A 17,552-nucleotide genomic window follows, 5' to 3' on the forward strand; every position below is an offset into this window, starting at 1 on the left:
ACTCAACTAAGGTCATCAAGTTAAGAAACAGATTCACAGATACCAAGAGCAGACAGACAGCCGGCAGAGGGGAGGGGCGTTGAGGGGCTGGGTGAACAGGTGAAGGGATTGAGAAAAAAACAAAAACAAACAAACAAAACCGACAACGGGGTGGTGATTACCAGCAGGAAAGGGGGGGAGAGGGGGTAGAGGGCGATCAGTGGCGGCGGAAGGAGACTTGACTGGGTGGGGAACACACACCGCAGTGTACAGGTGATGCATTATAAAATTGTAAACTTGGAACCTATATAATTATATTAACCAATGTCACCCCAATAAATGTATAAAATTTTTTAAGTAAAATAGGTTTTAAGTAAAACCCCTGCGGGCTCTGTCCTCCAGGGGTTCTTCATTCCTAACAAGTCTCTCACACCCTGGGAGTCAGGCTGCCCAGGGTCTTCCATCCAGAAGAAAGCGTCCTGAGGGAAATACCGTGTCTCTGGCCCGACCTGGCAGGTTGTCCCCGTGACGGGAGCTCTGAACACCGTATTTATCACAGATCGCTAGCGATCACGTCTTTCTCTTCCTTGGCAATTTCAATTAAAATGTCAACTTAAACGTTTCAGAAAGGCACTGGGAAGAATTGTAGGCCCTGGCTGGTTGGCTCAGTGGTAGAGCGTCGGCCTGGCGTGCAGGAGTCCCGGGTTCGATTCCCGGCCAGGGCACATAGGAGAAGCGCCCATCTGCTTCTCCACCCCCCCTCCTTCCTCTCTGTCTCTCTCTTCCCCTCCCGCAGCCAAGGCTCCATTGGAGCAAAGATGGCCCGGGCGCTGGGAATGGCTCCATGGCTTCTGCCTCAGGCGCTAGAGTGGCTCTGGTCGCAACAGAGCATTGCCCCTGGTGGGCGAGCTGGGTGGATCCCGGTCAGGCGCATGCGGGAGTCTGTCTGACTGCCTCCCCGTTTCCAACTTCAGAAAAATAAAAAAATTTAAAAAAAAGAATTGTAAACAGATCTGGATTAACCAAGGAAAGATGAATCAGTCACTCTTTTAACGTAAGGATCATCCCTGTTGACATAAAAGAAAAGGCTTGGCAGAATTAAGACCTTTAAGAGATGGACAGAGCAAAAGACAGGCAGAGGTCAGCTCGGTGAATCAATTAAAGGAAACTGATGTGTGCGGTTGGGCCCTGAGCAATCAGTGTCTTGTTGTATGAGTGGCATTTACTGGGCAACAAGCCTCCAGACAGACAAATGTTACCTAGACCACTTCCCATCTTCCTTTGCTCCAAATAAAAGTGGGCACACAACGCTTAGGTGACATATATGTATGACAAAGATGTAATGCCACGCAAGAGTTTAAAGACAAACCTGCTGTATGATTCCATTTATGGGGAATTCGAGGAAGGCTGAGCTGTCATGAGAGGAAGCAGAGGAGGGGCTCGGCTCAGGGAGAGTTGACTGTAAAGGGACAGAGGGGACTTTTCAGGATCAGGGAAGTGTCCCATGTCATGATGCCGGCGGTCGGCGGTCCTGTCGCTCCGCACGCCAGCCCCCCTTGTTCAAGTGGACGCTTACAACTGCAGAATTCTATGGCAGGCAAATGATGTCTCGGTCGAGTGCATTTAAAAGGACATGTGATAACTGGAGACGGCCTCGCTGTTCTTGTGTATCCAACCCAGATTCAGGCAAAGATTGCTAACCCTTTGGCGAGAGAAAATAAGCACAGCCCGATGTCAAAATATAGACCTAGTCGTTGTAGGAGATTACCCGCCGTGGCAGTCGCTGCCGGGAGCTGCCAGAACGCTGCTGGGTGGACTCCGTCCAAGGCACGGCGTTTAGCCTCCTGAGGTCTTTGGACACCCAGAATGTGGGTCGTCTTTCAGATTGTGTGCGTCACTGGGGAGAAAGCGCTAGTAAATCAGAGACCAGCTGGATTTGTTCTTAAATTGGCAAAATTCTTCCTTGCTTGGAAGTACTATTAATCCCTTCGCTCCCTGGGCAGGCGTGATCGGTGTTACGGTCCTGATGGCCCTTAGCTGACATCGGCCCTTCCGGTTCTTTGGGGAGAGGGTGCACCTCGGGCATTCAACCTGGCCTTCGGAAGAGCAGAGGTCGTGTGACTGCCTGATTTTAAATCTTCAAAGTTTGAAATGAAAACCAAATATTTTTACAGAGTGAACTAGAGCAGGGAAGCAGTGCTTTCATCCCGTACAGAATTATTTTGCCTAAAATACTCAGTTCTTAAAGGGAAAGCATTGTTCTGGACTCAATTCTCAAGATAATTCTGCTTTTGGCAGCAAGTGACAGAAACGCAGCTTAATCGGGCTTTGACCGTAAGCCCATTTCCTGGCTCGTGTGTCTGGGACTCTCGGGTCACAGGAGGGTTCTGGGTTGGCCGGACAAGGGTCTTAACGGTCTCCAGCTGTGGTTTGCTTCCGCGCGACTCCCTGTGCCGGGACGGCCTCATCTTCACACTGGGTCTCTGCAGGGTGTTGGAGGGCGGCTGGGCCGTGTCTGAGCCCACCATTTCCTCACCAATTCCCTGAGCCAAGAGAGAGAAGATTCCTTTGGGAATCTGACATAAGGGCAATGAAAGACTTCCCCAGAAGCCCTTTTCTCATTGGTTCAAATTGGGCCATGTGGCCATTCCTAACTGGCTCAGAACGGGTCACATGCCCCGTCGCTGGCAGAGAGGATGGACTTAGCCTCAGATAATCAGGCCTCCCTACAAGTGGGAACAGTCAGCTCCAGGAGGTGAATTGATGAATTGTGGTGCGTGTAGTGTTGATTCTATTAAGAAAGAGAGAAGAAGAATGATACTGAGTCACCAGCAAAAAAGATATACAAGTGTCTAATTAAAATCCATTGCTTTAGTAATGAGCTTTTCTTTGTATTACTAAAACTTATATAGGTTAAAATTTTGATTTAAATATAATATTTTTTAATTAATTTTAATGGGGTGACATTGGTAAATCAGGGTACATATGTTCAGAGAAAACATCTCTAGGTTATTTTGACATTTGATTATGCTGCATTCCCATTGCCCAAAGTCCAATTGTCTTCTGTCACCTTCTAACTGATTTTCTTATAGCCAAAAAAAAAAAGTAGCCTGACCAGGCAGTGGCACAGCAAATAGAGCAATGAACTGGGGCATGGAGGACCCAGGGTCAAAACCCCAAGGTTGCCAGCTTGAGTGCAGGCTCACCAGCTTGAGTGCAGGGTCACTGACTTGAGCGTCAGATCAGAGACATGAGCCCTTGGTCACTGGCTTGAAGCCCAAGGTCACTGGCTTGAGCAAGGTATCACTGGCTCAGCCGGAGGCCCCGGGTCAAGGCACATATGAGAAAGCAATCAATGAACAACTAAGGTGCCTTAATGAAAAATTGATGCTTCTCATCTCTCTCCCTTCCTACCTGTCTGTCCCTCTATCTCTCACTCTATCACAAAAGAAAAAAACAAAAATAGTTCAGACAAATTGTGCTTGGGGGCCATTATTAAGTAAAATAACGGTGACTTGAACACAAGCACCACGATACCATGACAACTGATCTGATAACCAAGATGGCTACTAAGTGACCAATGGGTGGGCAGTGTGTGCAGCATGGAGACTCTCGACAGAGTTGATTCACATCCAAGACGGGACAGTGGGACAGTGCAAGATCTTATCATGCCACTCATAGATGTGCATAATTTAAAACTTATGAATTATTTCTGTAATTTTCTGCTTAAGATTTTCCCATCCTCGTTGACCACAGGTAGCTGAAACTGCAGAACGTGAGGCCACATATAACTACTCTACTAACATCACAGAGTTTTGGTGAAAATTAAATGAAATAATTCATATAAAATATTTAACCCAGAATCTACCTATTATATATATTTTGGTATTTGCGCCTTGTTTTTGAAGCAGCAAAGGTGAAAGTAGGTCAAAAAATCCTTCGCTGGGGGCCTTAAAAATTGAGCAGATTAGCCCAGGGAGCATCTTAGTAAGAACTGTGGTCGGTAAGGTACAGGTCAACTTGCAGCTGAAACAGAAACCCAAAGAATATAGTGACAAAAGAGAGAAGACTGTCTTCCTCTCAGACATGGGCCCCCAGAGGCGATAAGCCCAGCTCTGGAGGGCAGCTCTGCTCCATGAGACCTTCCTCTCGGACATGCGCCCCCAGAGGCGACGAGCCCAGCTCTGGAAGGCAGCTCTGCTCCACGAGACCTTCCAGGACCGGGATCCCATCTGTCTTGCCGCTCCACCATCACCTGTGACAGGTTGCATGGTTGAAGCTGGTTCACCAGCATCTTCTTCTTCCTTCCTTCAGGAAGGGAAGACAGTGAGTGAAGAGCAACTATTTCCTTTTGGACGGAGGGGACCCAGACCTTGTACACGTGACTTCCACCCCAATGCTGAGAGCTCAGGCACAGAGCCACCCATAGTTGAAACAGCGGCAGACGATGGGATTTAGCTAGGCAGCCATGTGCCCAGCTACAATTCAGCGGCTTCTGCTTTCAAAAGGGAGAACGAAAGAATGGATGGTACATTCGATTAGCAGTCTTTCATGAGCGTCGTCATGGGAGCTATTATTGTTTCCTTGATCTAAGACACTGTTGATTTTAAGACCTATCATCATGTTATGTATCACTAAGGAAGAAAAACTGTGCTATCTCACTGTGACACATTGCTTTCTTGTCCGCTCAGTTGTAAGACACATCTCAATTTAAAAGATGTTAGAATGTGCAAATTATGTGTCTCGGTTTAGATGAAACACAATATTGAAAAAATTTAGGAAAAGAAAGTAATCTAAAGACATTCAAATTTACATCCTTCTTTTTGTGTATTTGACTTTCCCCGGAGCCAGCATGGGCAGGGGATAGCCAGCTTTGGTTGACTGTTGAGTATGATGTTGAGAATAGCCGATGGATCACTAATTGTCAGTGTGAATTTACTCAAAGTCAAATTCCTCTGACTACTGGTAGGAGGACTTTGGGCTCAAAGGTTTAGTGGAGAATTTGCCCAAATGTCCGTTCAAACCTGGGCCAGATCTGGAGTTGAATGAAACAGACAGTAGGGTCCAGACATGGCCGGGGCACCTGTCTTCTTGTTTCAACATTCTGCCATCACCCAAACACTGTTTGAACACCAGACGTTTTGCATGGTGCTACAGTACAGCCCCCAAACGCACGGAGGGAGAGATATAATTAGACCCATAAAGTGTGCGTGGAGGTCGGCACAAGGACAGAGGTCTGGGGAGGAGAGGCACGGATTGGAGTCATTAGTTCTACCTGGGGTTAGGAAAGAGCTCCCAGTGGGGGTGGAGTCAGGACCGGGGAGGTCTAAGGGCCCTCTGAGCAGAGGTGACAGAATGTGCCAGCTCGTGGAAACGTGAAACCATTGTCACTCGGGGCACTGTGCTATGATCCCATTGGAGGCAGCTGCGGTTAAGGAGGGTTTGCTGTTCACCTTTGCTTTATCACGCCTTATACACAGGAGGCAAACAGCAATCTTGGCTTAATTATTAAAGAAAAGACCAACTTCTTGGATGGCCAACAAAGGGATGAGCTGAGTTTTTCTGGGTCAAAAAGATGCTAGATGGATAGAAGCCAAATAATACCTTTGGTGCCATGCTTGCCCTCAAACTTAACGTTACTCTATCTCAGGGGTCGGGAACCTTTTTAACTGAGAGAGCCATAGACGCCACATGTTTTAAAATGTAATTCCATGAGAGCCATACAATGACCCGTTACACATTATCCAATAAAAATTTGTTGTTGCCTCGGAGGACAACTGTGATTGGCTCCAGCCACCCACAACCATGAACATGAGCGGTAGGAAATGAATGGATTGTAATACATGAGAATGTTTTATTTTATTTTATTTTTTTTCTTTTTTGTATTTTTCTGAAGCTGGAAACGGGGAGAGACAGTCAGACAGACTCCTGCATGCGCCTGACCGGGATCCCCCCGGCACGCCCACCAGGGGGGGGCTCTGCCCACCAGGGGGCGATGCTCTGCCCCTCCTGGGCATCGCTCTGTCACGACCAGAGCCACTCTAGCATGGGGCAGAGGCCAAGGAGCCATCCCCAGCGCCCGGGCCATCCTTGCTCCAATGGAGCCTTGGCTGCGGGAGGGGAAGAGAGAGACAGAGAGGAAGGAGGGGGTGGGGGTGGAGAAGCAAATGGGCGCTTCCCCTATGTGCCCTGGCCGGGAATCGAACCCGGGTCCCCTGCACGCCAGGCCGACGCTCTACCGCTGAGCCAACTGGCCCGGGCCGAGAATGTTTTATATTTTTAACATTATTTTTTTTATTAAAGATTTGTCTGCGAGCCAGATGCAGCCATCAAAAGAGCCACATCTGGCTCGCGAGCCATAGGTTCCCGACCCCTGCTCTATCTTATGTCAACCTGAAGTTTAAGGATTTAATAGATTTAAAAAAATCAAACAAAAAACCCCACTTGTTTGGATCCCACCTGCTTTGGCTACATTTACGCTAATTTTCTCCAACTTCATAAATGCACACATGAATTTGACTTTTGAACACCTTATGTTCAAAAAAAAAAAATCTTTTTTTTCTTGTTAACTCAAAGCAGTTTGGCGCGTTATACTGTTGATATTAGTCTGAGACGAGATTCTCAGCCACACCTTGGTGAATTTGACCTGTTAAAAAGGCCGGGGGAATAAACTTGTCACACTCATTGTTGTTTTTTAATGTAATGGTAAAAGATGGCATCCTACTGGTCCGTCTGGTAAGATCATCAGTTCGGTAGCTCTGAATCTGGTCACTGACAAATCTGTAATATGCTGGTGTTTCTTGTCGATTGCTACTGAAATCTGCTTCTCTTGTGTAGATCACTGTTACAGATGAGGAAGTTAGTAATCCAACCTTTTTAGATCTGGTGAGAACTCCCCAAATGAGGAAGTGCACACTTATACTTATGTTTGCTTGGTAAGTTTGTCTTGTGATGGATTCAAAAGCTTGTGTCAAATTTGCGCCGCGCCCCCCTCTTCCCATCTGACTCAAGTCCCGTCTCACCTGCTCTCCCTTGTCTCCCGATGTGGCGCAGGTTCACGAGCGCGGTGGTGTACCAGGGGCTGGTCATGCGCCTGGGGATCCTGGGGGGCAACCTCTACCTCGACTTCTTCATCTCCGGAGTGGTGGAGCTGCCGGGAGCCCTTCTGATCCTCCTGACCATCGAGCGTTTCGGACGACGCCTTCCCTTTGCAGCCAGCAACATCGTGGCCGGAGTGGCCTGCCTGGTCACGGCGTTCTTACCAGAAGGTAATTGTCTTCCCAGTCTTAAATATATATATATATATAATCTTGAATCAGAATAATCCAGAATGGGGAAACCCTTGTCCTTAGGCATCAAAATGGTGCACTTTAGTGATGTCTTCCCCGTTTTCTGCTTCATCGCTGTAAAGACTCAGTGAGAGATTGAGTTTATAGACTTTCTGTTTTCTCCACTTTAAGTTCATGTATGAACGTAATAGAGATTGAGTGAAATCTAGCTCGTGGTGACCTAGTTCACTTTTGATCACCTTTGTCTGGCTTGTGATCGCGTGGACAGGATGTAAGGTATTTCCCGGACATCGGCCACCAGCACAATGCAAAGGAATAAGGACACAGTTCTTGACTTCATAGGTTCACCACCTAGAAAGGAATAAAGATATTTCAATACTGTCTCAACTAACGGTGATGAATGAAATAATAGAAGTATCAATATTTATATGATTTAGAAATGGCAAAAAAGTAAGAATACAGAGGTGTGAGGAGTGATTCATCCGTGGAGGTCTTCAGGAAAAGCTCCCCGGTGGTGAGAACTAGGCGTGGAGTAAGGAGGGAAGAGATGGACAGACGGAAGAAGGGAAGGCGGCTCCCATTCTCCCAACGTAGAGCGGAGCTCCCAGGGGCCGGAACCACTTCTGAGGGAGGCCCCCTGTAGCCGCAGCCTTTGGACAGTGACAGAGAGAGATGCTGAGAGCACGGACTAAGGAAGCGGCAGTTGGGCCCGGATGGAAGAGGGTGATTTCAGAGACGTTTCAGGATTTACATTTTTGGGAATTGATGACTGGTACCGAGGTTGCAGGTGTCTCCAAATACACAGCTAACACAATGCAGGTGATCTCTGCCAGGGAACAGGGCAGGCGCGCGGCAGGGGAGCCTTCAAACTCCAGGGAAAGTGTGAACGAGAGCAAGTCATGTACTGCTGTGTTTGGGGTGCGGGGTGTGGGGTGATGGGAGAGCCGGATTCTCTGGTAGTTCATTGTGTCAACACAAGGAAGACTGTCTTTTTTTCTTTTTGAGAATCCTCTGAGGACCGGGAATGGTTTGATAATACCATGGAAGTCAAAACAGTCAGATGTTTACAGATGAGTTTATTAATTATATGAAGGTTTATGAAGTCGCCAAACATCAGATAGACCCTATTTCAATAAAATGACAGAACTGCCTATCTTCGGAACAGAAGGGAAAAAAAAAGTCAAGTCCTGAGTCTTCTTGGAATGGATGGTGGTAACAGAACTATCAATAGCTGGCCACGTCCTCTCGTTTTCCTTGAGTGTATTTGTTTCCTGGGGTGGCAGTAACCAAGTCCCCCAATCTGGGCGGCTTGACACAACAGAAATGTGTTCTCTCGCGGTCTTGGGGCCTGGGAACCAAGCTGTCGCAGGGCCTGGCTCTCCCCGACGGCTCTTGGGAAGGACCCTCCCCCCCCCCCCCCCCGTGTCTGCAGGCAGGGCTGGCTCCTTCCAGAGGTGCTGAGGGACAGTCCGGCCCACGCCTCTCTCCTAGCTCCTGGTGGCGGCCAGCGTGGCTCTCCCTGGGTCCAGTCTCTGCCTCCACCTTCACATGACCTTCTCTCTGTGTCTCTGTCCTAACTACGACATCTGCAAAGACCCTGTTTCAAATAAGGTCGCATTCTGAGCTTCTGGGCAGACGTGAATTTGGGTGGGGGAGGATACTGTTCAACCCACTCCATTGAGTTAACGCATTCTAAGCATTGCGGAGTCCGTGTAAGGGATATCGGCCAGTGCATGTCTATTTAGTGCCTATTAATTGTCGTCACCAAACCGTGAGTGGGGCTGGAGCCATGAGCAAGACGGACGTAAGTCCTGTCCTTGGGGGGCTGAGTGCAGTTTGAGCGGAAGGGGCACACATCGGGAACGCTCTTTTTCCTTCCGTTTTACTTCGGCGCTGCGTAGTTTTGGGTTTCACTTTAAAAAGGGGTCCCCCAGTGCAAGGTCTTCTGTTCCCCGTCGCCTGTGGAGTAGGAATTAGGCACTCGTTGCGTGTGAAGTTAGGAAAGCGGGAAGAAAGATCAAGGACGTGGAGTGCCTGTCGGCTCGTGATGTGCACCTCGCACTGGAAGAGGCTCCCTGGCCCCGGCTGCTGGGGACGGTATTGCTGTGTGCTGCCTTCAGCACAACCCCGGACGCATGTCAGAGCGGATGTTCAAACCACTGTGGACATAACGAGGTGGCTGGGGTTCCAAGCCATTTTGTAGAGAACACTTTCAGATATTGGAAAACGTAAGGCAGATAGTCTTCTCTGTTTAGTCCAACCAGTTTTATTTTGTAATTTCCCATTTGAAGCTTTAGAATTGTTCTTAGCAATGTCAAAAACGAATCGCTCTTATTTTATTTTTTTAATTAAGTTAGAGGAGGGGAGGCAGAGACAGACTCCTGCTAGCATCCCAGGATCCACCCAGCAAGCCCACTACAGGGCGACGCTCTGCCCACCTGGGGCTTTTGCTCTCTTGCTCAGCAACCAAGCTATTCTTAGCACCTGAGGCAGAAGCCCGACGCCATCCTCAGCGCCTGGGGCCAACTCGCTCCAGTCCTCCAATCAAGGCATGGCTGCAGGAGGGAGAGAGAGAGAGAAGTGAGAAGGGAAGAGTGGAGAAGCAGATGGGCACCTCTCCTGTGTGCCTGGCTAGAAATCGAACCCAGGACTTCCACACGCCAGGCCGATGCTTTACCAAGGAGCCAATAGGCCAGGGCATTAATCGCTCTTATTTTGGACATGTTTCATGTGTATATTGTACAGATCTGGCTGTTCTTATTTGTCGCGTGTTGGTCATGATTGACAAGAGTAAGTTTCAAAGCCCTAAGGCTCCGTGTGAGTACCAAATACTAACAGGTTTTCCCCTAGAGTGGACAGTCCCTAGAGCCTCTTACAGAGCTTTAGGACTTGCTTACTAAGGCTTTTCGGTTAACACAGGAAGGACTTTCTCTTCAGTCACTCTCGACATCATGAACGGGATCGACAGTCCCTGTGGAGAATGCTGGATAGCCTTCCAGAGAAATCAGCTCTCAGATGATCTCACAGAAAACAACTTAACCAGCTTTCCCTCCTCTGCACACGTCTCAGGGCCTGAGGACCCTGAGAAAGAAATAGTCTTCCCTGCTGAGTGTATCCTCATGAAAGACTTAACTGCTTTAGACCCGCATTTTTAAACTCTAAAGTCTGAAAAATAATAAAGAACTCTTTTTTTGTCCACCCTCATCCCCACCTTTAATTTGAGTTTATGTAGGACGGCTACAAACACTTAGGTCTCTTTAAGTGAAAAGTAATTCCCTGTATCTTAATTTACATGTCGCCATTAGGAGTTTTCACTGAATTTATTTCAGAACTCAGAACAGAGGGCACATTCAGAGGAGAGGCGAAATTGTGTTTATTCAAAGTTCTGCATTCTTTCTTCAAAAACCACGGTCTTGTTCCAGTAATCTCTGGAAGCTGGAGCAAATCCCCGTGGAGAGGAACGCTCTCCCCGAGTTCTCATGACTGTGGAAGACCATGTCAGTGTCAGCACTCATTTTTAAATTGTCTTGTGGGTTAGTTTTGGGTTTTTTTGGTCATTGTTATCCAAAGATGTCTCTTGCTGCTTACTCTGCCATGACCCGGGCATGTTACTGGGATGATCAAGAGATGTTGTATAATACTCAGCGATTATACTTTCTAGTAAATTGTCTTCATTCTGTTCTTTAGTTGATAAACAGGGAAGTGCCTTTGAGACTTCTGTTACGTTTCCACAAAATCTCTGTCCCCGTGAAGGTGTGGTTCAATCCCAGTCTCTACGGCCTGGAATGAGCTGAGTAAGGCCACCCTGCAAGGTCAACCATGCCTTCTCAAGGGTGTCAACCTGACAGCGTTTTCTGAACGTTCTCATGAGCAGACTAGATGTTTTTCATGGTGTGTGTGTCTGTGTGTGTGTGTGTGCGCGCGCGCGCTTTAATTTGATTTTTGTCTGGTTCTTTCCAGCAAACTGGCCTAGCCTCACTTGTAGACTTGATGTGTCACTGAAGTTGTCAATGAGACTCACCTTTAGAGTGATCTTGATTCAGCAGGAAAAAAGCCTGTAGTTGAAGAACCTAACCTGGATAATCAAGTGATTTCCACGTTAGCAGGCAGCATTCTTCTTCGCAGCCTGAGAGCCGTGGGTGGCGGGCGGCCCGGCCGGGCGGGGACCCAGGGAGTCTGGGCAATGGCTCCCACATTCCGTTCTCCAGCACCTGGCAGGGAGCAGCCCGCTCACCGCCGAGGGAAGGGGTGGAATGCATTTCCTACTCCCCCTCCCTGGCTCTCATGAGAAAATAGAGCCTAAATAAAACAACACATGGTTTACAACGGTCCTGTGACAGGGCGGATGGCGCCCGGTGCCTCAGCGTCACCCGTACACCTCGCTCCCCACGGGCCTGCTAACTTAGAGCGTGGGGTCCCACCCCGGAGAAAAGTCAAGTCCACCGAGACCGCCTCTGCCAGGTTGCCATGGAAACCTAATGAGCTGGGTGGGGCCTCCCAGCTGTGACCTGGATTCTTGATCCTTTTCTCTGCTGGCCCTCCTACACAACTGTTTTATTTAGAGGTCTCTGGCTTTTTATTATTATTATTGTTTGTTGACTGTTCTGCAGAGCGAACAGGCACCGATCTACCGAACTCAGTTCTCTGCTTTCATCCTCCTCCTCCCTGCCTACCTGTCTGCTGAAACATTCTGCATTCGGGAAAGTGCGGTCATCTTAGAAGACAAAGGGGTCGTCCCGTGCAGAGTGCACATGAATGAGTGTGACTGCCAAGGCAAAGGGCTCACTGTCACGGTGGAAGTGAGTGTGCTGAGCGCAGGGGCGCCCTGCTCACGCAGTCGGGGTCCTCAGCCGAGCCCGCCGCGGGGGCGCCCTGCTTACGCGGTCGGGGTCCTCGGCCGAGCCCGCCGCAGGGGCGCCCTGCTCACGCGGTCGGGGTCCTCGGCCGAGCCCGCCGCAGGGGCGCCCTGCTTACGCGGTCGGGGTCCTCGGCCGAGCCTGCCGCAGGGGCGCCCTGCTCACGCGGTCGGGGTCCTCCGCCGAGCCCGCCGCGGGGGCGCCCTGCTTACGCGGTCGGGGTCCTCGGCCGAGCCCGCCGCAGGGGCGCCCTGCTCACGCGGTCGGGGTCCTCCGCCGAGCCCGCCGCAAGGGCGCCGCGAACCGCACCACTGAAGAAACCCGGAGCACTGATCTTTCGGGACGAAATGGCTCGCTCCTTCGCTTAAAAGTCAACAGAAGGAAAATATTTAATAACATTTGGCATTTTTCACTGGAGAGCGTCCTCACACCACCAAAGGAGCCCTAAAACAGTTTATTTGTAAATGAATAAACCAAGTAGTGTTTAAGAATCTGGCTCTTGGCCCTGGCTGGTTGGCTCAGTGGTAGAGAGTTGGCCCAGCTTGTGTAAGTCCTGGGTTCAATTTCTGAGCAGGGCATACAGGAGAAGTGTCCATCTGCTTCTCCGCCCTTCTCCCTCTCTCTTTTCCCTATCTCTGTCTTCCCTTCCTGCAGCCATGGCTTGACTAGAGTGAGTTGACCCCAGGTGCTGAGGATGGTTCCATGGCCTCCACCTCAGGTGCTAAGAGCTTGGTTGCTGAACAACAGAGCAACGCCCCAGATGGGCAGAGCATCGCCCCCCGGTGGGCATGCCCGGTGGATCCGGGTCGGGCGCATGCAGGAGTCTGTCTCTCTGCCTCCCTTCTTCTCACTGAACTAAAAAGAAAAAAGGATCTGGCTCTTCTAGATAGTTTCTTGGGGAAAGTAGCAAGATTGGGGATGAGGAAGACAATGATGACAGATCTAGTGACACAGCATGACACAAATGCCCCTTGCCAAAGACCCCAGCCCTCTAGAAGCAGAAGGCGGCTTTGTGTTGGGTCCCTCCTGGTCTGTAGGGAACGGCTCGTCCATGCGTGAGCGCTAAGTGATGTGAACAAAAAGGATGAGCGAACAGCAGCCAGGGGTGATGATTTCCAAGGGCACGGTGAAGGCTGCCTTCCAGATGAAAAGGCCAGTGCCCTCGGCCCTCTTAGGAAGACCCCGCTCGGAACCTTGTTTTCAGCGTGGTGGCCGCTCAACAAATGGTTCTCGGATTGTATTTATGTAATCTTCTCTCCCTGCTCGGAAATGCAGTTAGCACACTAAAATACGAACCGCCATCCTGGTGGGGGTTATGGCTGTGGAAATTTGGCTACAGTATTAGAAGGTTTTGACCGTTTGTGCTTAAAATTAGCAAAGGCTAAATAAGGGCTGAGAGAACACTAAGCAAATGCCTTTCACTGTTTTATAAAACCGCACTACAAGCTCACCCCTCACACACGCCGTCCAAACTCTCTGTGTTTTCAGGAATACCATGGTTGAGGACCACGGTTGCGACCTTGGGAAGACTGGGAATAACCATGGCCTTTGAAATCGTTTATTTGGTAAATTCAGAATTGTACCCAACAACATTACGGTAATTCCAACATATATGTTACGGTTTTTCCTAAGTACTGCTGCAGACAAGTGTTTTTGAATTGACTTAAACACCGTGAAATAGTTCCCTTAGCTTGGTGACATGCCCTTGGGCTGATTTCAGTCGGAAAGATGACAGGGTTGGAGTGGTAGCTGCCTTCTGCCTTGCTGCCATCTTCCACGTGTTGTGGTGGAAGTATTTCTCAGACCAGCGTCTTCCTGCACAGCCGTGGCGGTGTGGATAGGCGCTAGGCGTGGCCTCAGAAAACCTGGACAAGTGCACTTGCTGGGGTGAGGGTCAGCCCTGCCTTGATCAGCGTCCCCTGTGTGAAGGCTGCCTCTGTTCTGACCACGTGCCACATCTTGTCGCTGTGAGCAGCCAATGATCACAGGACAAACAAAAATGGTGCGCAGGCACTCGTGCAAATTAGAATATTCATGGCGCTGGTGTCCGGGAGCTGCGGGTGGGGCGTGAGCTGTCAGTGGAAGAATGCTCCCACCAGCACTGTCGCCCGCCTCACCCTCCTGGCTGGGACGCGGCATTTTCCCGAGTGCAGAACCGGGCAGGACGGCAAGGGTTGGCTGAGCGTATGAAAGAGTAGTTGTTTTCCGTAGGAAAGGAAAACCGTTGAAATGGAAAATATTGTTATGATTTCTTTGTTACCTGTCTGTCTGGATATTTTGCTTGTCTTGGATTTATCTAAATGCTTTTCACTTAATACAACTTTTTTTTTTTTGTCTACAGAAACTTCGGAGTTTCACTCTGCTCAGGTTTATGTGACTTTGGGGGGATCATAGCCCCGTTTCTGCTCTTCCGACTGGCGGCCGTTTGGCTAGAGCTGCCTCTGATCATCTTTGGTAAGAATTCGTTCGACATGCTGTTCTGCAATGCACGCATCCACCTGCTCTGCGTTAGTGAGTTGTATGTCAACGAGCTGCACTTAGTATGTTCCTGACAACTGTTTCGGTATTGAGGGGCCAATCTGATTACAGTGACGTGACACCCTGTGTGATTTAAATGTGCTGCATGTTAAAGGGTTGTGAGGAACAGTGCTCAATTTAGCTTTCTTTGTTCAGGTTCTGAGTTAAAACCAAATACTAGAAAAAATTTTTTATGATGTTGGGAATAACTAAATTCCAGTAATTTTCATGAGACCGGATGGGACCTTCCGTCTCTTTCAAAGAAGCCTAAAAACCAGTATATTACGCACTGTTCTATATCTGTCAATATTATATCTTCATTTGCTCTGATGCTGGAGGAGCAGGGCCATAGCCGCTCACACACCTAACGTAACCTATTCGCTGCCCCCCAAGTTCGCACCCTCCTTCTTACCTCCAGCCTTCCTAGAACCCACAGAACATTGGGAGCAACCTTGAGGATTAATCAGTACCGTGAGGAGCCCAACGAGGACTCCAGGAGACGGCCCTTGGGGAGAAGGACCAGGTCCTGCCGTGGAACATGGCAGAGGAGGGAGGGAGGGAGAGGAAGCCACGACATCCCAGCATCCGTGGAAGGATGTGAGGAGACTCCTCGCTGGTGGCTTTTATTCTCCCACAAAGTAGGATGTGATCCTCTCTGAGGGCTTGGCACTGAGTAGGCGCTCAGTAAATAAGTGTCCGGTGGGTGAATGAATGAATGTCCTCCAAGAGTCCGGGGGCCTTGGGGCTGCACCGGGTTTAAGCAGGTGAAGAAATTGTGACAAAGGAAACTGGGGAGCTGGTCAGGGTCACCAGGGGCCGCCGCCAACGAGGGCTAGTTAATTAAGGCTGGTGAGCACGGCTGCGTCCAGAGCAAGCCGGACAGGTGAGGGGCCGGCCGCGTGCTGCTGGTGGATGATGTCTCCCCCTGTTCCATAGGTGTCCTGGCGTCTGTCTGCGGTGGCCTCGTGATGCTTTTGCCTGAAACCAAGGGCATTGCCTTGCCGGAGACAGTGGAGGACGTAGAGAAACTTGGCAGGTATCGTATGAAATTCAGCACGTCCTAAACAAAAGCAGCATTTCAAACCATCGGGGAAAGGGTGGTATTAAGACAATTGAATGTCCGTGGGGAAAGTAATATGTATTATTAAATCCCTGTCTCACATCCTAAACAAAAATTCAAAGTATAGCTTCAAAAGGTTAATATTTAAAAAAAAAAAAAAAGCTGTAAGAGAATATGTATTATTTTTTAAATTCAGAAGCAATCTAAAGGAAAGGCATTGAGGATTTGACAAAATAGAAATAACTTAAATATGCATCAGTAGGTAAATGATTGTAAAAAAATAATGTATTCATAATATGGATTCCTAAGCGAAAAGGCCCTGAACAATGTGGTGTAGTACTTATTAAAAAAATAAAACCACTAGAAATTTCTCTCTGTAGCTAGATGAGAAGACAGTCACTAAGAGACTGATGAGTAGATAGATGATAGATAGAAAGATAGATGATTGATGGTAGAGGTAGGGAGATAGGGAGATAGAAGGGTGGGCACTAGAAATGTTGGGAGGACACTTTGTCAAGTATCTGACTGTCAAACCACTATGCTGTACACCTGAAATGAACACAAAATAACATTGAATGTCAACTGTAATTGAAAAATAAAATATAGGCCCTGGTGGGTGGCTTAGTGCAGTGGTGGTCAGCCTGGTCCCTACCGCCCACTAGTGGGTGTGCCAACTTTCATGGTGGGCGGTAGCGGAGCAACCAAAGTATAAATAAAAAGATAGATTTAACTATAGTAAGTTGTTTTATAAAGATTTATTCTGCCAAACTTAACGAAAACCTGACATAAAGTACTTGGTAAGTAATTATTATTATGTGCTTTAACTTCCCGTAACTCTGCTTTATAAATTTTATAAGTAAAGTTACTTCCCTACTTTATAAATCACCATTACTGTGGAACTGGTGGGTGGTTAGAAAATTTTACTACTAACAGAGATACAAAAGTGGGCAGTGGTATAAAAAGGTTGACCACCCCTTCTTAGTGGATAGAGCACGAGCCAAGCATGTGGAAGTCCCGGGTTTGGTTCCTGGTCAGGGCACACAGGAGAAGCGACCATTGCTTCTCCTCCCCCTCCCCTCCCCCTTCTTGCCCTCTTCTCCTCCTGCAGCCAGTGGCTGTGTTTGCTTGAGGGTGGCACCAGGCGCTGAGGATGGCTTGGCTGATTTGAGCATCGGGCCCAGATGGGGTTACTAGGTAGATCCTGGTCTGGGCGCTTGCAGGAGAGTCTGTCTCAGTATCTCCCCTCCTCTCAATTAAAAAAATAATAAAAAGATAAAAGTAAATAAGAATTTTTAAAAAGAAATAAAGGAATGAGAGAGAAAGAGATTGAGTTTTGGAGAAGTGTGTCTAAATGGTGTGCAGGGCAAGTTATATCCAACCAAATACATAAATAAGAAATACATTTTTGTATATTAACAAATTCATATTACACAAATGATTTTCTCTGTTTGAAACCTTATGATAAAAAAGTCAAGAAGAGAAGTTATGAATATGAGAATGTATAGGAAATGTCTAAAATATTATTACATACCCTCTGGAGACAGAAACAGGTTGGGGAGAGACGTGCAGAGGGGAAGACATCCCTGTTATACTCTGTAGACTTCTGTATTGTTTGACTTTTAAAAAAAATTACAACACATGGTCTTACATTATTTGTGTAATTTTAAAAAGTAACTTGACAGCTAATTTTAAAAATAAAAGTCACTCTTTTTCCAAATAATGACCTGGAAATCAAGGGCATGGGTCTTTAAATTTTGAACAAATGTATCAAAGATATTTATAAAGAGACTGAGATGCTCATAACCTCGTGGCAGGTGTTCTTCTCTGGTACACTGGGAAGAGAGCGGATAC

General features: G+C 48.2%; 1 protein-coding gene across 1 annotated transcript in view; it reads left to right on the top strand.

Moving 5' to 3' along the window:
• Positions 1-17,552, top strand: part of SLC22A3 (solute carrier family 22 member 3) — a 56,042-nt gene that overhangs the window by 31,429 nt on the left and 7,061 nt on the right. Inside the window, exons 6-10 of the mRNA XM_066248516.1 lie at positions 6,817-6,914; positions 7,033-7,247; positions 13,613-13,721; positions 14,466-14,578; positions 15,578-15,677. Of these exons, the coding sequence (XP_066104613.1) occupies positions 6,817-6,914; positions 7,033-7,247; positions 13,613-13,721; positions 14,466-14,578; positions 15,578-15,677 (635 nt within the window). The remainder of the gene's footprint in view (positions 1-6,816; positions 6,915-7,032; positions 7,248-13,612; positions 13,722-14,465; positions 14,579-15,577; positions 15,678-17,552) is intronic.

The sequence above is a fragment of the Saccopteryx bilineata genome, chromosome 12 (genome assembly GCF_036850765.1).
Source record: "Saccopteryx bilineata isolate mSacBil1 chromosome 12, mSacBil1_pri_phased_curated, whole genome shotgun sequence".
Lineage (NCBI taxonomy): Eukaryota > Metazoa > Chordata > Mammalia > Chiroptera > Emballonuridae > Saccopteryx > Saccopteryx bilineata.